Raw genomic sequence first — 26507 nt, forward strand, 5'->3', positions numbered from 1 at the left:
TACTGAGATAACATGAGAATACTCTCATAGCTTATTATTACAACTAATACAATTATCGTTGTTAACAGCCGCAGCTATCCCTTACTTCAGGATTATGGCAGATTCCATAACAAGCACTTCACATACACTGATAATTTCACAATCTAAGTATCAAAGAGATATTTATCTCTCACAAAAATCCTATGAGTTAATAATTATCTTCCCATTGACAGAGTGTATCACTTAACTTCTCTAAATTAAAGCCCCTTCAAGAAATTTGCTGAAGATTACAAAACTCATAAATGGGAGACAGCGCTCCCATTTACACTCCAAATCCTATTCCACAGAGTCTTACTGACCTCTTCCCAAATTCCAGTGCTACCAACACCCTGTGAGCAAATGCTGACTCCACAGGTGAGGCTGACATCAGTCAGATAATCCCTCCAGCAAATGCTACACTCTGACAGATCTGCATCAGCAGGGCAGAGGTGAGGGAAGGTTCTTCCCTGAGCAGGTCTGAAGCCATCTGAGCTCTGATGCAAGAGCAGCAGTTGCTTTGGAGCAGAAGACAGGAAAAGCCTTCCAGACAGGAGACCCAGAAGGCAGAGATGCTGTGGTGAGGGGGCATGTGTGAGGCTGAGCACTGGAAGAGTGAAGGAAGATGGAGACCAGAGTGACATGAAGCTGACAAATTTAGATGCATTAGGTGCAATTTTACCTTGCTCACAATGTACAATGTGCTGCAGGCCATGGTACAGAGTTTATCTTTGTCCTCAATACAATGAGAATTCATTTTATTTTACTGCTGGTGACAGTTTTCTTTGGAAGGTGTACCAGGGTAGCCCTGCCACTTTGCCTCTTAGAGGAATCTTTCAAGGCAGAAATAAAAAGGAGTTCCAAAGCATGAACTACTTTTTTTCTAGACTAGACATCTATTACACATCTAAACATCCCTAAACTGGAGATTTGAGCTGCAAATGAAGTATGGTTTGTGGATTAGACTCTGAGAGTAAACTGAGGCATAGTCAGTTTCCTTGGAGGAAATGGGGTGCAGAAGCATAGGCAACCCAAGCATAGAGGAATGTAAGCACACCGCACAAGGCCCTGCCGTGAAAATCTCAAGAGCCCACTTTCAGATTCACACCCAAGCTCCACTACCATCTGCTGTGTGGCTTTAGATAAATTACTTGGTCTTTCGGTAACAATTTCTCCATTTGTAATAGCATCTACCTCACAGGGATTATTTTCACAGTGAAATAAGTTAAATACGTGGAGGATAGTAGGGTAGTAGCTTTACATAGCAAATACTCAATAAATGCCACAATTACTACTATTATTCATTATTATTATAAAGGATTATGATATGCAGTAAGCAGTTAAATAAGGGGGAAAAAACTATAAATATACATCTGAAACAACATGCAGCATGTTCTCAAATTTGAACTGCATAAGAATTACCCAGAAAGCTTTTGGAAAATGTAGGTTCCTCACTTGTCAGAGTTAAGGCCCAGGAAACTGTAGTTTCCATAGTCCCTGGGGGATTCTGACATTGTTACTCCAACCAACATACTCTAAGAAACATGGCCTCAACATGGGAAATTTAAAATAAGTGTTCAGACATCAAATAAGATGTTTCATTTCAAGATTCTAACAATAGGGATGACTTTATAAAGCTAATTTTCAGATTTTTTTTTTTTTTAAGGCACGATGGGACTTGGAAAATCTACTTATAGAAAAAATCTGAATAATCAGAATCCATTTGATCTGTAAAACATATAGCACTCAGTTTTTAATAACCATTTTTACATATTACTTAAATCTTTACTTCCAAATCTAAATATCTCTCAGTGCTAAATTATTAACAGAAAATAAAAGAAACATCTACACAGTAGGGTGTGTGTGTGTGTGTGTGTGTGTGTGTGTGTGTGTATTGCTTAATCATGAGACCTTGTTTTTTTATCAAAAGTAACAAAGTCAATTTTAATCACACAGGAAAAGGAAAACTCTTTCTGCTAAGATACAACTAAGATTTTCTGCAGGTTTTCATGTTCATCCATGTTCATCTCAGCCTCAGCACAACTGACACTGTGAATAGATAATTCTGTATTATGGGGGCTGCAGTGTGCCCTGCAGGATGTTCAGCATCCCTAACCTCCATCCATGAGCAGCACCTTCCATCCTCAGTGTGAAAAGCAAAAATGTCTCCAGACATTGTCAAGTAGCCCCAGGACCAAAATCAGCCCTGCTTAAAAACTACTGCTTTCACTATAAAGGCTCTGAAGGATGTCAGTTTAACCATTTTCAAATGCCACTCCAGGTTCTCAAGGATCAATCACTCCTTTCCCCAGTCAAGACACCTTCCCAACATTTCCTCTTCAACATTTACACACACATGCATTTATACATATTTCACGACAACATTGAGTTGTTTTCAACATACCGTCTATTTTCAGGGAGAAAGGAAGATGCCATTGCTAAAGGTAATAATGGTGATAATAACACCCTTGGAGACACTTGACCCTTCTCAAGGCAGTTTGGAATACACTAGTCCCAGCCCAGTATTCAGCAGCAGGTCCCAAATATTTTAAATCCACATTGAACAGTTTATCACAGAAAAAGTGTTGTCTTCCAACACACCTCTGCAAGTCACCCTGGGTCACTTGAAGCAACTCATTACAGCAAGAACATGAATTCTTTACAACACCTGCAGAGGAGGGGGTAGGAAATGTTTCTGCCCAAGTAACAGCAAGAAGCCTGAGGCTCTCCATTCATTCCACAACTTGGCCCAACTTGGCATCTTGCCCTTTCGTGTTCTTTCCACTCAATTGTGGATATGAGACCACAAATAGTGAACAGATTCCTCTTGGAAATCAGTAAGTGTACATTACTTTAGAAATAAAAGAAGATTAAGATATTGTTTGTGATGATTTTTGAGGATTCCCCTTCTAACTCTCTGTGAGACATTTTTATTTGGGAAATCAAAAGTTCTAGGATCTAAAAATTCACTTCTGCCACTGAATCCACCAAGTCTAAGAATACTTCCCTTAGGGTTATTTTTCAGTCATTCAAACTAGAAGAAAAAATTTGAGTGCTAAAAACTGACAGAATCATTTCAACATCTCTTAAGCAAGTCAATGAAGAACTCACTTTGAAAGAACAGACAAAAGGAATCTACTGGCTTTATGAAGGAACTGTGTATACCCTCAAACCACCTCTTCAGAAAACTCACACAGGTGACTAACTCAGAGAAGAAAAGCCAGTGGCCTATCCCATGAAGCTGGTGAACAACATCCTTGAAGTTCATTACCATCTGAAGATACTGTTTGGCCCTTTTACCCAAACATCATCACACAACCCAACACTGGGGATCTGCCTTGACCCAAAAAAAAAAAAAAAAAAAAAAAAGATTTAAAAACTGCTGCTTGGTTCTCTTAATAAACAATGCACATTCCAGTTTTATTTGCAAAACTAATTACCAGCAGCTGCTGCTACTTACACAGAATTTTTAACAGAAAATATTTTACATACTCAAGTATTCTGCCTTTTTTAAAAAATTTAAAATAAGGCATAACTACTAACTTCTACATTCCTTTAACTGGTCTAAAAAGAAAAAAATGATGAAATCATTTCCCTGAGACTCAAAGGAGACAGCTGCACACATCTGTCAACTACACATCTTGATATTAAAAGAGAAATTTAGTGCTTTAACACCATACTTACATGTGCGGGCTCAGTTCATAAAAATTTCTATTTCTGTAATCTTCCACTTTCTCTGGAGAATAAATGGGCAAGGACCGGTAGGGGTTAACAGATATAACCACACTTCCAATATATGTCTGTAAAAGAATAAAATATTTGGATAAGTACACAGATGCATTCTAACATTTTAAAGTTTATTTTTATTTGATTCCATCCTTTTATAACCAATATTCTACTGTTTCATCATTGATTTTTGTTTTGAGTTTTGGGTTTGTTTTGGGGTTTTTTTGGTTGGGTTTTTGTTGTTGTTGTTGTTGTTGTTGTTTTGGTACCAGGAATTGAACTCAGGGGTACTCAACCACTGAGCCACATCCCTAGCCCTATTTTTTTGTATTTTATTTAGAGACAGGGTCTCATTGAGTTGCTCAGCTCTTCGTCATTGCTGAAGCTGGCTTTGAATTTGCAATCCTTCTACCTCAGCCTCCCGAGCTGCTGGGATTATAGGTGTGCACCACCATGCTCAGCTCACATTTCGAGAATACTCTTGAATCTCTGAAGATGGATGGCCAGTAATGTTTGTCCATTTTGCATTATTTATGGAAAGGATAGACTTTTAGGTTTAAAAATATCTTTCAAAATAAATCTCTAGGTTAATTTATGATTCTGGATAAGTGCTCTCCAAAGCCCTTGCCATGCCTGCCAAAATTTTCATCACCAACAATTGCTAACTATAAGCAAGAACCACGCCTTGACAGTGGGGAGCTGGTGTTTCCCCTCTTCTTCATCCTCCTGTTTCAAGCACTGGTGACCCAGGTTTCCCCTCCTCCCAATCTGCTTCCACAGCCATACCTAACCAACAGGGTCCTCCCTTCCACACTGCCCTGTAAGCTTGTCAGTCTCTACAGTGGGCTCAGACAACAAACAATTCAGTATTAGAGTCACAGTCCTCCCTGGGAGATGTGAACAACATAATTTCATATTATACCTAATGTACTGCAATACCGGAATTTAAGCCTAGAATTTAAATGTACTTTTCAAAGGAAAGTAGGTTTAATGTCAAATTTACATGCAATGTGAAATTTAAATATTCTTTCTGAGAGATCAGTGCAGTATTTTAACAGACACAAGCAAACCAGAACACTATTTATCTTCCTTTCTCCTTCAAACTTAAATTCCTGGCAATGCAAGGTAGAATTCAGTCTAGTTCATTCTGTACAAGGCCTAGCAGAATGTCACAAGCGAGCCACCTACCAGGAAGCTCATCCTGGCAGCTCCGCTTTCCTTTGTTTCAACATCATAAAGATAGTAAGAGGGGAAAAGATGCAATAAACGATATGCTTGATGAAGTTTTTGAAAAGGAAAAGAAAGGAGGGTGGGGGGCTCAACTCCAACTTCCCCAACTCGCAGAGCAGGTTTACCAACAAGTCTTTCCACTATTGCCACCACTGGGATTCTAGGAAATGGAAATTAAACAAAATAGAAAACAAAGAAACTGTAGAAAAGTTCTGCTGAATTTTTGGAGCCTGGGTCACAATGATTTTTTGTTAGAGTCCCCCCAACCTGAAGAACACAACATGCTTCCATCCCATGAGAACATATTCTTGGCAAGAACAGACAAAACTGCTGTTGTAAGGCAAAGTTTGCTCCCATGCAATGTTTTGCATTTACTTATGACATTCTGTCATTAGGAACCATGAAAACAGAGGATGACCCCAAGTTTCCTAATCGATTGCATTTAATGAGACATTTCTGAAAAGTGAATGGTCCCCTCATATTCCAACCCTCCTGGACAGGTAGATGGGAAATGCTTAAGACACAGTAACCATCTTAATAGCTTCTAAAACATCAGATTCAGTTACACTGGTAGATAGTAAAGGAACATTAACTATTCCTTTAATATCTATTGACTAAAAGATGAGCCTTTTTTTAAAAAAAAATTTTTTTAGTTGTAGATGGACATAATACCTTTATTTTATTTATTTATTTATTTTTATGTGGTGCTGAGAATTGAACCCAGTGCCTCATGGGTGCTAGGCAAGCACTCTACCACTGAGGTACACTCCCAGCCTCAAGACAAGACTTTTTAGGTTAAAAAAAGTACTTGAATCCTTCCCCGCCCCCCCTTTTTTTGTTGTTAAAAAAAAAGTAATTTTTTTGATCACAGTCATTTTTAAAATCTATCGATTTTATGTTAGCAGAGAAACCTATTACTGACTTGCTATTTAAAACCAAACCTCACAATGGCTAAATTCTTAATAAAAATCTGCCTCTGTGGCATTCTTGCATACAGAACAAACTCTGCCTCAAAAGCAAACTCAAAAGCCATGTGATAAGGCCCAGGTTTCTTTCTGTTATTTGTGACTTTTATACATACTAAATTATGTACTTCTCCCCACAGCTGTTCCCCTACCACCTAGAATAGGATTTGGTCCATTGATGATGTCTAATAACTACTGGTTAACTGAATGACTGATTTGCACCAGCACAGTCATTATTAAGAAAGTCAGTGGTTCAAGGCACTGACTCTCATGTAATTATTCTTATGTTGGAATATCAAATCAAATTCACTGTATACGGCACCCAGTATTTTATTAAGCCTGTATGTCCTGCGTTGCCCTTCAACAAATCCTTAAACTATATCCTTTCCTCTGGGGTTTCCTTTCCTACTGTGGTAGACTATTTGCAAAAATGTCCAGAAAAATGCCTTCCATCCCTATATGCAAGCTCCCTACAAATCATGACTTTGTCACTCTTTCTATTAAGTTGTAGAGTTTATTTGCTCACCCTTTGAATCTGGATTTGTCCATGTGACTTGACTTGATCAAACAAACATTAAACCAATGAGACCCAAGCAGAGGCTTGAAGCACAACTGTGTCGTTGAGTATGCCCCTGCCCCTTGGTTTTGATAATCTTGGCTAAAGGCCAATGATGTGAATGAGCTTGAGCTTTCCTGCCAGAAGTCAGGTGGAGAGCCAAGGTACCCTGCCCTCAGCCGGCCAGCTCATAGACATATTAGTGAGGCCCTCCTAAACCACCTTGCCCCAGTGGGGCTACCAGATACCAAAAGTCAATAAGGTGATCCCAGGAGAGACGAGCAGAAGTCATAAAAGCTGAACTCAGTTTACCCAGAGAATTACGAGCAAATAATTAGTTGTTGTTTAAAGCCATTAATTTCTGAGACTTATTTGTTACATAGTAACAAAAACTGATAAGACCTGCATGGCTCAACAAACCAAAAAAAGGGCCAAGCAGGACAAGCCTTATCAATCCAAATAAGCAAACGTTAAAAGAAACTGCACTCTGTCTCCATTCCACTCCCTGTGTATGGTCCAGGTATGTAACTTCTAGCTTGAACTCCCAGGACACCTGTTCTTCCTCTTTATGGGTTTCTTCTTTGAGAGTTCCATTTGCATGAGCTAAAATTTAAATATTCCCATGTGTGTCCGTAGAATAATTCAAACGTTCAGTCACAGCCGTCCTTCCTCTAAGACACAGAAAGACATTTCTGAGAGTGATGGGCTGGGTGGGGGTTAAAGTCCACTGCAGTTTTAGGCAGCCACATTGAAGGAACTGTAGTACCAGATCAAATCTTTACAGGGATCAGAATAATAGTGAGTGACAGTTCATTTCTATATCAATAAACATCTGGACTTATAAATGATATCACTGGTATTTTCTCACTGCACCATGCTCTAAAAAGGACAGTAAACAGATTCCTGGTTAAGTACCCAGCCTGTCACCTCCATTGCTCCTGAACCTCAGCACCAGTAGCCCTCAGGAGTGACCATACCCCAAAACATGACCATGACCATGCCACTGCCCTGTGGGACCAGCCTCTAACATCTAGGATCAGGGGAGGGGAAAAAGGGAAGGTGAGAGAAAGAAGAAAAGGAAAAGTCCTATCTCTCCATAAAAGGCACGTTCAATAGCAGGTTGTCTTTCACTTCTCAAGGGCAGAAGTTAAATCCAGAATGTACAAACATTTCTAAGTCAAAACCAGCTCCATCTTCATATTTCAAGGATCTCTAGCCCTCAGACAGCCTCTGAATAACCAAACAATACTTGAGTTTTCCCACTGTGATTAGACAAGTGACGTCTTTCCTGGAGGACCTTCAACCCAGCAACTCTCCCTCTACAGAGCACAATTCAGAACCCAAAAGAAAGACCCGGAGCACTCAAAACTTGTAACCTAAAGGCCTGCGTGGAATTCTGTAAGAGAGTTCTTCCAAACTCAGTCTGCAAAAGCTCTGTATCAAGGGGCTCAGGAAGGCCTGTGTATTTTATAAGGAGTTCCCAGATAAACCAATGCATCACCAGGATTGAAAACCAATGCTCTCACCTTTAGTGCTCCCAGGACCAGCTTTTACTGGTCTTTCAACTGCAACAACCATGACTGTGCCTCTCTTGAGCCATCTCCTATCTCACCTTCCCCTTTAAATATCCTCCGATAATTAACTCTGAAAACATTTTGAAAAGAAAAGAAAAACCCTTCTAGTCCTACTTCAATTTCAGCCACATTTCTAATTGGTATATGGTATCTCAGCACACGACAGGAAAAGAGTAGTTCATGTATAGATTGGGAGACCAAAGTGTACCACCCTGTAGCAGTGTATTTCAAATGTTTGATGATGACTCATTGAAAGACACAACATTTGGGAGCTGGGATTGTGGCTCAGTGATAGAGTACTCACCTAGCACATGTGAGGCACAGATTCAATCCTCAACACCACATAAAAATAAATAAATAAAAATAATAGAAGATGGAGTTAAAAAAAATTTTTCCTTACAACCAGGTATGTGTGTATGTATCTAATTACACAGACACACACATCTCTATATGAGATTAAAAACTTCACAAAACCCAAATACCCTTAATATATGCAATGCATTGACTTTTTTTGTTTAATAGTATTCATTACAACACTTTTTTTAAAACTGCTGGTCCTAACCCACTAAATGGTTTCCATGAGCCACTAATGGAATGAAACTTGCAGTTTAAAAAATAGTGCTGCAAGAATATTCCCCTTAACCTTTCTTTTAGTTACTGATTCCCTTGAAATACCAACAAAAGCCATGAATCTTCTCTTTAAAAAAAAAAAAAAAAAAAAGCACACTCATATATCCTGCATGTCAAGTTCGCACACAGTTGATAAACAGGTTAAGAATTCCCACTTCAAGGGAAGAAACAAAAGTCACTGATAGAAAAGGGAGAGATGTCAAAAAAGAAATGATCATGATAATTCTAAAACCATAAAATGTTCACAGTAAGTAAGACCCAAATGCCAGGCTCTGCCAGCCCTGAGAGTGTGTTATCACACTGAATCAGAACAGTATTCAGATTCAACAGCCAAAAGGAAAGAAAGTAGCCTGGTTTTGACTACAAGGATACATATATTTTGGAATGACATCTAACCAAAAACTTAAAAAGTGAAGCGCAGCTTTAATATTTTGAGTCTCAATAACATGGAACAGTTCTCCACAAGGCCACATAAATAAAATATCAGTACACACAGAGAAGTCAGAGTGGTGTCACATCTTTTAAACCACAGTTCTTCCCAGCAAGGATTAAAATCTTCAGAAATTCTACTGCCTCAAAGTGGACATTTCAATTGCCCATAAGAATTTTAAAATAAAATTATTACTAAACCATAAAATACAAAGGAAGAAATCAACCATAACCTGTGTGCACCATGACAAGAAGTCTGATGCTTTTTCAAAGATGAAATTTTTCCAAAACAATTTTTTTAAGGCCCTGCTTTGCTGGGGCTTTAACTAGGCATCCCATCTGCGTATCTACTCAGTTTTCTTATTTTCTTCAGAATGAATTTTAACTATTTGTTCACATGTATCTGGAGTTCCTTAAAACTCATCTCTAGGGACTGGGGTTATGGCTCAGTGGCAGAGCACTTGCCTAGCACGTGTGAGGCACTGGATTCAATCCTCAGCACCACATAAAAATAAATAAATAAAATAAAGGTATTTTAAAAAATTCATCTCTACACCTACACCTATTAAAGTGCTGGCAAATAATCTACAGTTACGCACCTTTTAACTAAATTATTCCTAAACCCACACAATATAGTTATGAACTTTCTCTTAATCTTAATGTCCTTAACAATGTAGCATCAAGGACACATTAACTAGCAGAAGTGTACTCAGTCAAGGAGCCAATTATCAGTTCCTTTTCATCAGAGCATGCAATCCAGGCTGGTGGTTAGGCTTGGAAGGCTCTGGCAAAAAGTGGTCCAAAAGGAGCCCCTAGTCCCAGAAAACCTGGGCTATACAAAGCATCTTTGTTATGGTTTGGATACAACATGTCTCCCAAAAGCTCATGTGTGAGATAATTCAAGAACACTCAGAGGGGAACAGATTAGACTGAGGAACAACTTGGATCCACTCATATGGATTAACGTGGTGGTAACCGTAAGCAGGTAGAGTGTGGCTGGAGGAGGTAGGTCACAGGGGTGGCATGCCTATGAGTATATATTTTCTCTCTGGTGAAGGGAGCTCTGTCTTTCTGCTTCCTGACTGTCATATCCTGAATTGCTTTCCTTTGCCATGCCCTTCTGCAGTGATGTTCTGCCTCACCTTGGGCCCAGAGCAAAAGAGTCAGCCATCGATGCACTGAGACCTCTGAAACCACAAGCCCCGAATAAACTTTTCCTTCTCTAAATTGCTTTTATCAGGTCTTTCGGTCATAGTAACTAAAAAGCTGACTTAGCCTTCAACCTTCGTATACTGAAGTGCTACTCTGATGTCCAGAAACCAGACCTCCTGAGGGATGATGAAATTCTCAGACCTCCAGGAAGGGATAAAAAGAAAAAAGGAAACAATCTTCTATTGCAGAGGAAACTTTTCATCAACAGAAAAGATTCCATCATAATCATCCCTTAACATCAGAGAAGGAAATCAGGAAAGAGGCAACAAAACAGGCAATTTACCTACATACCTTACGTAATTAGGTCATGTAATCTAAAATGAATGAAAGAAATATTAAAGAAGGTATGGGAGTCCCCTAAATCATGCTACTTTCACCTCTGTAATAGTAACAGCTCAAATGCAGGATGTCTCAGATCTTAGGAAAAAATTACTCATCACATAGCTGCACAATCAAACTGATCCCTAGACTGAGTTTGGGCTACAACCATTTAACAAGCAAGCAACAAACTTATTAACAGCTCATTTTATGAAAACATCATGTTAGACATAATGAGAAATAAAAAGAATGTCCCGTGGTCTGTGCACCTGAGGGGTTCAACATACCTTAACCGATGAGTCTTTTAGACAGAAAAACAAAGTCTAAAAATTAACTACTCTAGCCACTGCAGCAGATGAAAAAGGAATTAAGTGATTCTTGCTAAATGAGTCATAAGTCTTCTTATCTTACTGTCTAAATGAATGCTCTGGGTTTAAATGAAGGGCAGGCCTCTATGAACTGCAGGAGCCCCTGCGGGCTCTAGGGAAGGCAGGGAACCCAAGTAGATCTTGAAACCTATCAGCAAGGTACAAGAAAAATGGGGCTCCAGAGTGAGTATGAGCTCAGCTCTAACATGATACAGATAACACAAGGTTTCCCCAAAGAGTGGCACATGAGATTTTAGGTTTAAGGTGACAGTTGAAACAACCTCCTTTTTCTTTTATTTTCTTTTTTTTTTTTTCTTCTTAAATTTTGCTAACATCTGTTTCAAATTTATTTTTTAAGGTATGGACTGCCAGGGACTCAAACAGATAGGTGCACACCCGTGATCACATCAGCATCATTCACAACAGGCACGAGTGACCCAAATGCTCATCAACAGAAGAACGGAAAAACAGAATGTGGATGATACATACAATGGACCATTATTCAGTCTTAAAAAGGAAGGAAATTCTGACACCTACTACAAATGGGTGAAAACATGGACAGGGGCACAAAGGCCAACCCAAGTACATCACAGGGACAGGAAATCGAACAGCTTCAGCCATCCTGTGAGTAATTAAGACTGGGATCAGATCACCAGCACTTTAAAGAAAATAAAAAAACAAATAATTTTTTTTAAAAAGACTGGGGCCAGACTGTAGCAAGTCTAATTTCAAGGGGAGAAGTTTAAGAGCAGTTTTGAAATGAAAAATCAGTGTATGCTGAGGGGTCAGATGGTGACACTGGCTGAATTTGAACCAGACCACCCTGACTTAAGTATTTGAATTTCTAACTCAGATTCTATGGCACACCCTATTAGTTATGCTTCTCATCTATCTGGAATAGTGTATAAACTATGGCTCCATATTATCCAGCAAGCTTTTTGGTTTTGTGTGAAGCTGGACCCATAATTTAACTTCTCCACACCCCTATGTCTTTCCTCATCTGTTCAGAAATAATGCCATTAATTCCTCCCTCATCCAACTCTGAGGGCGGAAAGAGACTGTGTCGAAGCACTAAACACCACGCATTCTCTAATCACAGCCTATTACAATTACATAAATTCAGGTTGGCTTTCCTGGAATCTATTGGCCACAGCGAAACAGTCAAGTCAGGAACTTGAATACCTATACAAAAAAAATGTTAATATGTCTACTAAACTCATAAATAAGTCTAACCTACAATGCCAAAGTCTCAAAGACTCTTATAAAACAGTGTTGGTGTATAGGAAACTGATGGTCAGATGAGCCCATGAGCTATGTCTTAATGAAACTAATATCAAAATTCTAGAATACCAAGAAAATACCGATGCGAGACAAGCTGGTAGGAATCCTGGACAATGGCAACAAACTAGCTTCTTCATGGTGAGGAATCTGCCCTTTTCCGGGGACTCGGTTCCTGGGAATTTGATCACAAGACATGAAAATCAAATTTGGGGGTATAGCTCAGTTGGTAGAGTGCTTCCCCCACAATCACAAGGCCCTGGGTTCAATAATCCCCAGCACCACCAAAAAAAAAAAAAAACAACCTTATATACTGCAGTATATCTGTAAGACTTCCTAAATTCCCTTGAAGAGGGCATTTGTCTTTTGGTTTGAGATATAGTATGATCTACCAAAGCACTTTGGTTGTTTTTACACAGTTCAAAATTGTCCAAAATGTCCTTAGAAGTATAAGGTCAATAACAGATTTAAGTATCTTTCTGAGACTTATAATTTAAAAAAAAAAATGTAATTTAGTGTGAACACTGACTTCTCTGGCCTCAGAAGCACATTTTGAGATATAAATAGCCCACTTGTACAGGGGAAGAAACCGGAGGTACTGGAATGAAATGAATCACCCTTACAATGAGCAGAGTTTCATCCAAAGCTCTACTTCAAAGTTTGTGATGCCAGGAAACAGAACTGTGAAAGAAACAGGTCTTTCGCCTGCTGGGCACAGAGATGCACACCCAGGAACCCTTGAAACCTATCGGCAAGGTACAAGAAAAGTGGGGCTCAAGAGTGAGTATGAGCTCAGCTCTAACACCAATGTGCCTTGTCCCCTGTGTGTGCTCCTGCTGCTTTCGCCAGCTGGTCCTCTCACCTACTCCACAGCCAGTCTAATTCGAAGAGTCTAACTTACAGTCTGCTGGTGCATGGCCCATCATGGCTCTCCTGATGTCATCACCACTGCCAGCATCTTGCTTCTGTTGACATTTTATTTTTTCAGTATTGCTCTGGAGAAAGAATCCATCCCTGTTCATCTTTTTATCCAGGCTGTGCCTTCAATCACGGACCTCAGATCAGAAACCCGTGAATAGACCAAGAGGTCTTGCAAACCGTGGCTGCAAAAGACATCACCAGGCACTGTGGTCTAGTCTAAGATAGGCCTGCACTACCATCATATTATAATCTTTTCTTCCTGGGCTTCCAGTCATTTCAGACTATAAATTAAAGGACTATATATGAACTTGATGCCACACTGAAATGTCAGCTAAAAATATTTCCCCAGGCAGTCTTTATTTTAGAGCAGGATAATATAACACTGCTATATCTTTACTGAGACAAACTCTGTAATGAGACAAATATTTTCCATACATATACCCTTCTCCAGACATAATACAGCTCTTTACGAAAGTACTGAGTGATCCTGGTTTTAGATATATTACTTGCTACCAGTCTGAAAAATGTGGTTAACTGAGAGCAGCAATACAATAAAAATGAAACCTGAATAATGAATTACAGAAAAGAAGGGAGAGTAGGAGGCCCAGAGGGAAAGGAAGAAAGAGAAAGGCTCTTGCTATGGTTTACTAGTGGTGTGGTTGTCCCCTGGTGCTGGAAGCCTGGTCTAGGGTGTGGCAGTGCTGAGATGGTAGAAATTAAGAGATGGGCCCAGAAGGAAGTACTCAGGTCATTGGGGGCATCACCCTTAGAGGAAATGTAGGTTAGCTCCTTTTGCGAGAGGGCTGTTATAAAATGAGTGACTCTGGCCCATGAATCACTGTTTTCCTGTCTCACCATAGGATTTCTTCTGTGTACATTCATGATGTCCCCTTCTGTTTCTCTGCCATACTGCGATATAGTCAGGAGACCCTCACCAAGACACCAGCAGCATGCTGTTTGGACCCTCCAGCCACCAGGATCATGAGCCAAATAAAAATCTCTTTACTCACTTTAGAAATACCCAGCCTCAGGTACTGTTAGCAACAGAAAATGGGCTAAGACAAATCTAACAAAAGAAAATCTCCATGTCTAAAACCTTAGAGAAAACCCATTGTGGTTTTCCAAGCTTTTTAGACAGTCATGGCACCTATAACATACACCACTCCTACTATGTGTCAGGCCTTGGACTAAGACGCCCCTTCATCTCCACGACTCCACAGGTCAGCATCACAACACCTATTTTACAGATGAGAGAACTTCAGCAACTTACAGGGGTCCCAGTGGCTGGGAGTGGCCAACATGCAAACCTAACTCTCTCAGCCCAAAGCCTAGGCCTCTCCCAAGATGCCACATGATGGCTCACCCTCCACCTTCTTCAAAGCAGAGTTTGATGGACAAAATATCTTCTCTTTAAAAGTCAAGATTACCATCAGGCTTGGTGGCACACGCCTGTGATCATAGTGATTCGGGAGGCTGAGGCAGGAGGATCATGAGTTCAAAGCCAGCCTCAGCAATGGCGAGGCACTAAGCAACTCAGTGAGATCTTTAAATAAAATACAAAATAGAGCTGGGGATTTGGCTCAGTGGTCCAGGGCCCCTGAGTTCAAACAACGGTACCCAAAAGCAAAAAAAAAGTACAGATAGCTGAAACAGATGCATACATATGTATGGAGGGACAGTTAAACCAGCCACAAAACTGGCTGCATGCTCTTTGGATGAATGGCTACCTCTTCCTCCTCTACCTTGCGCGCTCATTGAGGTAAAGGACCATGCACCCATCATCACAGTGACTGGGATAAAAATATTCTTCTCCCAAGATCTTCTCCCACCTTACCAAAGGGCTGGGGGTGGGGGATGATCCTTCTGGTTGCTAACACTTTCTTTTGACTTTATAAGCCAGCATCATGTAATGATCATCTGTAACTTGAGAACCAAACGTACTTGTTCCATGTCACTACACTGTTGAGGGCAAACTCAACACAAGGCAAGAATCCTGAATGTCACCTCCAATATTCATCCAGGTCATTTAGAGGCTGCCTTGTTCCAAAGCTAATACATTGTTCAATATAATACCCAATTATTTAGACAACTGAAAAGATTTTCATATTAGTGATATCCAGTCAACAGGACTATCATCAAAAACACGAACTCTGCAGTCAAACTTCCTGGGTATAAATCCTAGCTCCACCTCCTACTTACTGTGTAACCTTGGGGCAAGTTTCTTAACCTCTCTGAGCCTCAGTTTTCTCATATATAAAATTAAGATAATTTTTAAAACTATAGCACTCTATGAGAAATAAATTAACTAAAACATGTAAAGGGCTCAAAAGAGCATCTGGTACCAGCAAAGGCATATTAAATGTTTACCGTTATCCTTTATCATTTTACCAATGAGAAACCAGTTTCCAAGGAGTTTAGAGACATTCCCCAGGTCTCAGAGATAACAGATGGCAGCACCAGAACTGGAGCTGCTCCTCCCCACTATTTCCAACAATAGACACTTCTATAGCTGATGTGAGGGCTCTATTTCCTCCAGATTGAACTTCAGGACTGGCTTCAACCAGAATATTTCAATTAACGTAAATATTACACAAATATTTCAAGTACTCTATAGGGCTTGCAAGATGAAAGAACTAAGGTTGGTAAATAACCGATAAATACATATCAACTTAAATTCTAAGAGGAAGAAAATTTCCAGGCACCAAAGGTTTATGAGAAAGCCTGCCTGAATTGAAACTGAGAAGTTATTATCAAAAATGACTGTTATTATAAAGTGTCCAGGAGATGGATTGTGCAAAGAAATTAGACACAATATTTCTCTTTGAATTCCTAATTTACTGTTTTCTACCAGCTCTATCTAGCCTTGTAATGTTGTGTCTCCATCCCAAACACCAAAGCCATATTCATGAAAAAACACACGGTTTGTTCTCCTGTGTGCTTGGGCCTACCTCTTCAAGGAGCGGAGTGCTGCTGGTGGCATTGGGATCCCACACAGTCACACCTAGGAACTTCATGACAAGGAGCCCTACAGATCTCCTTTCTTCCCTGCTGGGTCTAGGTAGGAATGGAGGTAGCATTAAAGGCTGCCCTTATTTCACTCAAGCCTTGGTGGATCTAGATTCTCTGCAGAAAAAAAAAAAAAAAAAAACCTCCTCCTACTTCCAACTGTAAAACAGGAAAATTAGCCTTTAACCAAACAAATATAATGTGGAAGATCACACCCATACTCTATGCACCACTGTTACTTCTGGGAATGGAACAAGAGTACTATTGGAAGAAAATTCATTTTCATGCAATGTATGCCTGCAACATTTGAAATTTTTTTTTCAAAAGGCTTTGTTACTTTTCTATTTTTTCTCCCCAAAAGACTTCTTAAGAGCTGGGGCTGGGGCTCAGCGGTAGTGCACTTGTCTGGCATGTGTAAGGCACTGGGTTCAATCCTCAGCACCGTGTAGAAATAAATAAAGGTCTTCAACAACTAAAAAAAATATTTTTTAAAAAAGACTTCTTAAAAGGAAATTTTAAAATGAAAAAAAATTGGAGAACATTTTGGGTAGCTGGAATAACACTCAGTAAGACTTTGAACTCCAGTTCTGATCTCTACCAGCAACCTCATGAGCTTAGAAAAGGTCTGAATCTCAGATGGAACTGGAACCCCAGCCAACACCTTCATGAGTCTGATAAGACGTCGTACAGAGAAGCGAGTAAACTAAGTCACTAAAATTTGTGGCAATTTGTTTTGCATGGGAAAAATAAGCCATTTATACCAAACATAAATATTTAAATATTCCCAGGAATATGGATGTTAAACTGATACAGATTACCATGTATATAAATGAAAGGTACTTTTGAAATTTCAAATAAATATATAAATGCTAACCATAGTATAAAGTATATAAAGTACTTATATTTGAGTATCTTTCATAAATGTGCCTGGTCCTAGTCTCAGGGGGATTCTAATTCTAGCACTAACTTCTTAAAAACTAAGACAACTTTTACCAGACTTTCAAAGCAGACACTCTCACAAGGACAAATGGTTTGACACAAGCTCCTAAAATTGGGCTAATTCAGACTACATATCTGATGATCCCCAACCTGACAATTCAGACAGAAAACAAACTAAATTTATTGGTGGGCACCAAAAATACTTCTTGTCAAAGAGCAGACACCTTGGTTCTTCAGTTTCCAAATTTGCCCTGGGCCTTGTTCTTCCTAAATTGCAGCCTTCCTATTCCTGAACAGAACCACTGTCCTGACCAGTCACCCTAAAAACAGCCGGTGTCTGGCTGGATCTCAGCTCCACCACCTCCCACAACACAATACAAGTCCACACGAAATCCTGCCACCACTGCAATCCAGCTTGTGCACAGGGGTGGGGAGGCCGGAAGAAGGTCTGACAAAGGACAGAAAGCATACAGAAAAGCAGCGCTCAGGAATGTCAGGACTGGCGTTTCCCAGCCATTGACCCCACACAGAGCCTGCCAGACCAAAAGGCACGTCCTGCAGCTGGCCCAGCTTGAGCCACTCTCTGCCAAGAGGGAAGAACAAAAGCAAACAGCCTCTGACCCTGGGTATCACCCATCTGCCCAACCCTTCCCTTCACCTCAGCTCACCTGATCCTCCTGCACCCCAACTGAACAGCCCACAGGTCTTATTGCAAAGATCTTCTGGAACTGCCCAGATCTGGAAACTCTTATGGGGTCACAAATGGCTATGAACCAATTTATTTAAATAAGCACGTGAACCCACCTCAAAGCAAAGAGCAGATATTCCAGGAGCATGCATTTTACTCAAAGAAGGGTTGTGAGGTGTATAAGAGATTAAAATAAACCCATATGCCTTACAGAACAGAAGAAAACTCTGAATTACTTCTGGCAGCAAAGATGTCAGCAAAACTTGCCTAGAGCAGACAGACTTCAACTATGCTCCAGATTCCCTGAAAGACCTATTTACCTCTGCCATTAGAAGTTCACCAGTGGAAATGTCTGGGAAGTGTGCCTCAGGGTGCACTTGCAGCCTAGGAGTCATGTGATGATTGCTCCCCGGTGGGGCACATCCTTTAGCATGGCAGCATCATCAATGAAGTTACTGTAAACCAGGAGTTTGCAGTAAGCCTCCTCTTCAGCATCCACTGCCCTTCTCCTCCTAGCATGTTGATAGATAACTCACACAGCCCGTGTTCTTTGGAAAAGCTGACCCAAACCCAATCCTGGAGTTAGATGACATTTTGTTAAGCCACTTGGCTCATTCCTGTCATCTGGCCATGCTCACTGGATTCAGGAGAGTATGTGACTCAAGTGGGCTAATCAGAGTGAACCCCAGCACTCTGGCGTGGACTGCTACAATGGAAGCATCCACTTCCCTCTAGATAGCAGCATGCAAATGCAGAGCATGGACTGCTGCAGCTGCTTTGCCTTGAAGAAGCATTCTGAGGCATGAATGAAGCAACAACCATGGAGGCAAAGCATCTGGGAAGCAAGAAGTAAAGTCCTTGGTGATATCAGTGAACCACAAAGTCAAAGCAATTCTGAAAGCAGAGCTACTTCTGGACTTCCAGGAATACAAGTGAACACATGTCCTTTTATTATTTAGACCAGATTGGGCTGGGTGACCGCTACAGCGACAAGGAACACATTCTAACACAATCCAACATTCTGACAAGTTCCAAAAAGTCTCATCCTACCCAAAGCTTCAAGTTTAGTGTACTCACAAGAAAGCTGACCTTGCACTGAGCTGAAGACAGATCCAAAGGACCACTGGGGACTGAGAATGTGCTGGAAAGTTGATAACACACATCTAGGGCAAAGCAATTGCTCCTGAGAGCTCTGTGAAAGTGAGGACTAGTTCTTACTTCTTGATATGTAGAGGGAGGAAGGAGGATGAGACAGATGGCAGGATGAAAGAACAGGGTTCCCTGACCTAGGGCTGGTTCACATGGGAGACCACTGGAGACTTCTGAGGTTTAGGCCATACCCAGAGGTTAAAAGTCAAACATCCTTCCGTTCACAGCCCCCTTATCAACCATGGTTCTGAACATGACAATTCGATATGTTGCATGAGGGTTCCTCCTAGAAAGTCACCCAAAGTATAAAACAAAGCTATAAAGCTATAAAAGGGATTTTTTTTTCCTAACTGTAACTTCACTTTCTGAGAATGAATTAAAAAACAAAGTTAGTACAAGGCAATAAGATGCTGCGTGTCATGTTAACTCAGCCTTGAGTATCAAGCTAAACAATTCTATAGCAATCCATGAACAAAAGCAAAGCAGGAATATCATCAGAATGAGAACCAGAAATAGATTTTCTAAGGGTGGGTTATATGACATGTGAGGCACTGGGAAGCAGGTAATCAAGTTTATCATGCAGGGTTTTTTTTATTACAAAAGCTATATTAAGTGCTATAACACAGAGGTCTAAAAGAATAATCCTATCTGTTGCCATAGCCCTATCAACCCTATCATGTACCCAAAGTTAACAAGCCTTTCTCTGAATACATACAAACATAGGTACAGTTATAAATCTCCACTTAAAAAATAGGAATACACTACATACATTATAATCAGCCTTTTTTTAATACTTAAAAATAGAAACTGTCTCACCCTCCAACATGTTACATATTTAAAGTTACAAAATGAAAGCACACATCTCATGGAAATGGTAACCTGTGAGCATCGTGGAAAACATTAACTGGTATCAATACCTAGAAACAGAAGTCAGTTCTCTGCTTTTGTTTTAACCAGAAAGAGCATTCCAAGAATAGTTTAGAAAATAAAATTATATACGGCTGAAACCCAGACATTTCGTCTGCTAAAGACTCATGAATGTTAACACTTGGTATTTTGTTAAAAAGGAGACTGTTTTATTTTTTAGTGGCCTCAACAAACCAGGTATTCAAGTGCACGAAAAGTTCTCCTCTCCATCCTATTTTCAATTCATCAAAAAGTGAACTGTGATTCTTAGAGCCAAAAAGAAAAATGATAAGTAACGTTAGTTACAATCTAATCGATTCCTCCTATCGCCATCTCAGATACCAGTGTTTAAAGGCTGTCTTTTATGTGCTATCAGACCACACTTTCAATGAAAGCTGCAGAACCATCAGGCTTTCCCACCTGAAAGCAGGACTGCTGCACTGGGAGGGAAAAATGACACCCAGCCTCACTGCCAAACCCAACAATGCCTCTGCCCTGCTCACAGCACCCTTTTATACCTTTTCCATATGAATTAGCATTTTAAACAACCTCTAAACTGTAACTACACCTCAGTTCAGTATCCAGTTATCAAATTAATAGTCCAAAAGTAGGATACACACACACACACACACACACACACACACACACACACACACACACGCCTCAGGTTACCATCAACCTTCCCCCACCACCAACAATACCTCAAGATGGTTGAAAAGTTCGATTTCCAGATGATGACTCATTATCATGAAGAAATTAATTATCCAAACTTATCCTGGAAACATGCTGGGTACTGTGGTCTGAATGTCTGTGTTCCTCCAAAAGTTGTATGTGAAAACCTAATCACCACTGTGATGGCTTTAGGAGGTACTGTCTTTGGGACGTGATCAGGCCATAGGTGGAGCCCATTTGAAGGAGGTTAGTCATAAAAGAGGCTTCCACCATGAGAGGGCACAGGGAGCAGGAACCACCTATGAACCAAGAGGCAGGTCCTCACCAGACACTGAATCTACCAGCCCCTTCACCTCAGAGTCCCCAGAATTGGGAAAAATAATTTTCTGTTATTTATAAACTATCAATTTACATTATTTTGTTACAGCAATCTAAACAGACTAACACAGGTGTCTAAAGAGAAAGGAAAGCTGTTATGTGACAGAAAGCCATATAACATAATTTTCGCATGATTTTTAAAATATATTAGCTTCCACAAAAGCTATAGTTGTTCTTATTTATATCTCCGTTTGTTTATTTACTTATTTATGTTTCTTCCCCAAATTGATTTAAAAAAAAAAAAAATGAAGCATGTCTCAATAATCCAGTTCTTGTCCATGTACAGATACACATTTTTTTAAAAAGAAAAAAAAAGAACTCAGAAGCAAGGCAAAATCTATTAAAGCCATTTCCAGCCAATCTTTCCCATTTCCTTCTCAGCTACTGGTTTGGGGGACTGAAGCCCCATCTTCTTGGTTAACAATATAAGCTTTTACCTCCACAGATACAAGTGCTGTGCTTTATGCAAACTCCTGAAAAGCTTCAGATAAATCTATTTTTAAATGTTTTAAATGTATTTACAGAACTTTCTAAAGTAATACCGTGAAATCCTTTATAAAGAATTTTTACAAGAATTTTCTACTGTTGTCTATATTTATATGACTGCATTGTGTATATGGCATTGTACTATTCCCAAGCACATATTTGTATCTGGTAATTTGCTCCTGTCCCTACCAAAGACAAATGTCAAGACGATTCATATCAAGACAGCTCATTGCCTTGCATTTTAATGAGCAGCTTCTCAATGCTTAAACTTTACTAATATTAGGAAGGCATGCAAGATGTCTATGGATTTCAGAACCCCATCTACACAGATGTTCTTCAGTGGGCGGGAGCTAAAATATTCCACTTGCTTTAGAATTTCCCCAAGACCCTGCACAATACACTGTATACAGCTGACATTCTTTAAACATCATTAGGAAAGATTTTTGACTCTAATCAATATTACTCATGTGCCAAATCAGCAAACACTCAAAACTCTCTCTGAGGGTATAAACAAATACTTCTGGACTCTAAGGAACAAAGAGAGAAGAAAAGTCTGAAACAGGAAAGCCAGCTCTCTTCTTCAACACACAGAGTCTAAACACCATAGGTGAACTGCATGTGTACTCACATATATTTCATTATGATCAAAACGCTTCTTGAGGTTGTTGATGAAGGTCTCCTCATTGAGAGGTTCTAAAAGAACCATATCTCCAACTCCAATCATATTGTCTAGAAGTGACGTCTTCACCTCCATTTTGGCCATGGTCTTCCACTGTAGGAGAGAGGGAAAGGAGTCACTTTAATTGAGCAAAATTATTTCAGATGGGTTCTTGGCACCAATGGAGAAATGACCCTGACATGACTCATGTCATAACCTCTCTTTCCCGAAGACCTACGTCAGAGGCCTCTGACATGTTGCTATTGCGCCATTTGCCAACCTGCTGCCAAAAGTGAACCTCCTGCCCAGTCCATTCTCCCAGGCAAAGTCCATCCATAGAAAGAGCTACTGGGAAGCCATGGTCTCCATTTTCTTCTTTAGGCCATTCTCCTTCCCATGACAGATTGCCAAACTCCAACCACAGAGTCCAATCCACCCCTCCCAGCCCTTGCACACCAAAGTCAGACTTGAACCCATAAGTCCTCCAAGATGATATCCTCCACATTCCAGGATGAAATTCAGAATGCATTTTCCCAAGAAATACTATTTGAAAAATAATTGGGCACTTGCCAGATAGTGGACACTATACCAAAGAACTTCACACATATTAATTAATTCAATCCTCAAAATAACGCTACAAGGTAAGTATTGTTATCTCCATTATAGGGTAAGAAAATCAAAGCTCAGAGAGATTAAGAAACCTGCCATGATTACTTAGAAGTGGTTTGTCTGTGGCATGCAAGCACTCTGCCACCACTTACAACACTGAACCTTCAGGAGATCTCGTTCCAGGCACCCAAAACTGATATTCAGAAAAGAACACAACTCATAAGTGAGGTTCCCCATAGAAGATAACCTGTCAAGAGTGAATCCATGTTCTTAATTATCATACCACCATAGCAGCAAAAAGACTAGGCCATAAACACAACAGTTTCCCTCTGGTTCAGTGGGAAAGTCCACCAGGAGAAACACAGGCAAGCTACAGAGGCAGCATGTACAGTCCCCCAACAGAGGAGTCCTTTAGGGTCCCAATCTGATCACTGTCAAGTGTGCTAAAGTTCTTTTCAAATATCTGAACATAGCAAAGTATGTGGAGAAAGAGAGAGAGACAGAGATAGTGTGTGTGTGTGTGTGTGTGTGTATGTATGTGTTTATGCCCATGTTTGTTAATTTCGCCAAAATGTAAAACTAAGAGTCATCTCCTGTAAATTTTTCCAATGCAGAAGTGAAATTTATCCTACTACTGAATAATACTTCTAATAAATACTTACATATATGAATACGTGCCCATCACAAATGGGTGGAAAGAACATTTGATTCTTCCACTAAGGAATTACCCAGATGCTACATTACATAAAAGTCAAGCTGCTTGCTTAAAACTTAGCAATTTAAATAAATTGCTCTCTTGCTCTGGTCTCAAATATTCAGTAGGTCTCTTAGAAGCTGCAGAAACTGCACTTAGTTGAATGTTTTAAAGTAAACTGGGAAGGGCTGATAACTAACTCATTATTATTAATTACAAACAATGTAAATGAATCCACAAATGTATCTTTTATTTATGACCCCATTAAAAATTTTGTTTTTTTTTTCTTTTTGCTCTTGAAAGCCAAAAAAGAGACTAAAATGAAACCAGGGGGTTCTCTAATAAATAAGAATTACTACATAAGAAGTATTTAATACAAAGAAAACTAGAGTAACCTTCTTTAACTTTTTAAATTCATGCCAACCACACCTGGAATAAACAGTCCCAGATATCACTGGCCACAAAGGCAGCCCAAAGAAGGTTTCATGTATTTTGAAGTAGGCTGGGCTCTGTTTTGGAATAAAATAGGTGAGGGTGGGAGTCTTCTGCCATTTTCTGGGGATGGAGCAGACGCCAAGTAGACAGTGAGGCTGACGCCAACGTCCACAGAAAGTCGTGCACAAGAAGAGACTGTGAGTGCCCAACCTCTGTCACAATAGATTAACATTTAAATCAGATCTCAAGTTCTCTGTCTCTCGTGTAATGCCAAAAGCACTCTAGTTGCAATGCATTACATATAATTTGGCAGATGAGGGAAGAAGGCTTAGGGATTAAGGGGGAAGTCAACCTGAGAAGGGTTTCAAAAATAACTACCTCAAACCAGCAATTTGAATTAAAAAAAGTGGTTGAATGGGAACTCTCTGTCCGCCTGGGGTGGATTTCTGCACATAGTCTATTTATGGAAATAGCTGCAGAAAGACAACACCACTTTGCTGCAGGTATAATAATTAACCAACCAGTCTATCTCTGTAACTAAACCTGCTTCACCATCTTTACAAATGTAAGTTTCAAGGAAGTTTGTACAGGTTGTTATTTTAAACTCCTATCCCAACTGTACAGTCCAAAGGTGGGGGAGGGGGTTTAGAGTAACAGAAATGCTGAGTAACAGGCAATTGATAAAAAGTGTAAAATTAAAAACACAATTTTTACAAACCAAAACAGGACAACAGAACAAGGCTAGCTGATAAAGACACTGCCCAGATTCATTTAGTCATTCTTTCATCTTATCAGCATGCAGATACTTTGAAGGAGAATATAGCCACAACTTCCTTCATTTCCAAGGTAAAAACAGAACATACTGAGTAAACAGCACGAGGGTACTGGCATATCATCCTAGAAATGAACTGGTTTCCCATGTTGTTACAACCATCTCCAAGCTAGGTTCAGTTCACCTTGACAAATTAGTTGGTTTGTTGGCTCCACCAAAAGAAAGTGGTGGAGCCAACAAACCTTCAACAGAGCTATGCAAGCCTATCATGGGAACAAATTTCAGAACCACTTGTTAACTCAACATTTCCATAAACCATCAGAAGAATCCACATGGAGTTATAGAGAGAATTAAATGGGAATGTACATAGAACGCTGGGGATTCCTTTTGTTTGCAACATATATAGATGCAGATAAATAACAGAGAGATGGATAGACAGATCTTCTTCCTTCTCAAGAGCCCCCACGGGGATCCATGCTGTCCTGGAGAAGCCAATTCTAAGCCATGCACCAGGAATTAGCATGTGATCTACACTAAGTCAATCAGCATTCCCAGCCCTCTTCCAGTCACTTTAATGGATTCAGGGTAGGGTATATGACTGAGCCTGAGGCTCTGGCTTGGACAAGGGGGTTTACTCTAACTCTGGATGATGTGACTTGCAGATATGACACTTGGAACTGCTGCAGCCATCTCTGCTTTCATAAAAGGCCAATTCCAGGAAAAAGACAACACACAGAGGAGGGCAGGACAGGAAAATTACTGAGAATTATTAGTGATGGAGAACCAATGACATCACAAACCTCTGGATCAAACTGCTCTTGAATCTTATTGTTCCCCTAAGGTTTTAGTGATGTAAACCAATCAGTTCTCTTTATGGTTGATTGAGTTGGATTTTCTATTATTTGCAACAGAAAGCAACTTACCTAATAATAAAAGAAACTGTTAGCAGGAAGAAGAATGTTAAAAGTAATACTAAAAAGCAGGAACCAGCTGGGTAAAGGCACAAGGTGGAGGGCAAGGAGTCTTCTCTTGAACTGGAAAAATGATCACCATTGATAATGAACAAACAGCTACTGAAGACTTGGACCTTGTGCCTGCAACACTGAAGAATGTGAGGAAAATTCAGGATGCCAGAATATGCATTAGTGAAACTGGCCTGTGCGAAAGGTCAGAGGAAAACATGGTACAGCTCAGAGATGCCAATGGGCCTGGAGTGATCTATACTAAGCCAACTGTTTAGCCTCTACAGCCTAAGAAAGGGGTAAGTGCTCCTACCCTGAAGATGTGTAATCTGAGAGGTACTACCAAGCTCCACTGCTGCCCTTGCTTCTTACTGGCTCCACGTGGATTCTGTTAAGCAAGAGCTGTAGCACTCTGCAGAGAACCTGGGCCAGGAGACAACTTCTCAGGCCAGATCCTAACTTCAATACCTTGGGTCCTGCCATTATCACCAACTTTGGTGACAAGTCAACAACAGCAAATAACCCTTAAAAACCAACTGCATTTTTAAGGAAGCTAAGGTGCCAAGCAAGTCAGGCTGATAATCACTGTCTGATCTTTCAGGCAATCAACCCCTACGTCCGTCACCTTACAACACTCACCTTACAACAACACAAAGGAAATGCTAAAGCACACCAATCCCTAAACAAAGTCCTCTTCCCCATGCTCATCTCAGATGTGGCCATGGAAAACAAATGAACCAAGAAGATCTTCTTGGAGGGCAGCATTTCTGAAGAGGGGTGACGATTATTTCAGCTACACAGGGGAAGCTGCATTATGTTGGTTGGCACATTTTATTTTCCAAAACAAAAGTATGGTAAGCAAAGTCCATGTGATTACTGGACAGCCACAGAGGACGGCCATAAAAGACATTCTCTCTCTCTCTCTCTCTCT

At 40.1% G+C, this 26507-nt stretch overlaps 1 protein-coding gene across 3 annotated transcripts in view; it reads right to left on the reverse strand.

The window, feature by feature from the left end:
* Myo1b (myosin IB) overlaps positions 1 to 26507 on the reverse strand; it is a 174532-nt gene that overhangs the window by 119696 nt on the left and 28329 nt on the right. For all 3 annotated transcript variants that reach the window (XM_076866621.2, XM_076866620.2, XM_076866619.2), the window contains exons 2-3: positions 22075 to 22218; positions 3700 to 3815 (exon numbers count right to left, since the gene is read on the reverse strand). In XM_076866621.2, coding sequence (XP_076722736.2) covers positions 3700 to 3815; positions 22075 to 22209 — 251 coding nt within the window. In that variant the 5' untranslated portion in view covers positions 22210 to 22218. The remainder of the gene's footprint in view (positions 1 to 3699; positions 3816 to 22074; positions 22219 to 26507) is intronic.

Source organism: Callospermophilus lateralis, chromosome 9 (genome assembly GCF_048772815.1).
Source record: "Callospermophilus lateralis isolate mCalLat2 chromosome 9, mCalLat2.hap1, whole genome shotgun sequence".
NCBI classification, from domain to species: Eukaryota; Metazoa; Chordata; class Mammalia; order Rodentia; family Sciuridae; genus Callospermophilus; species Callospermophilus lateralis.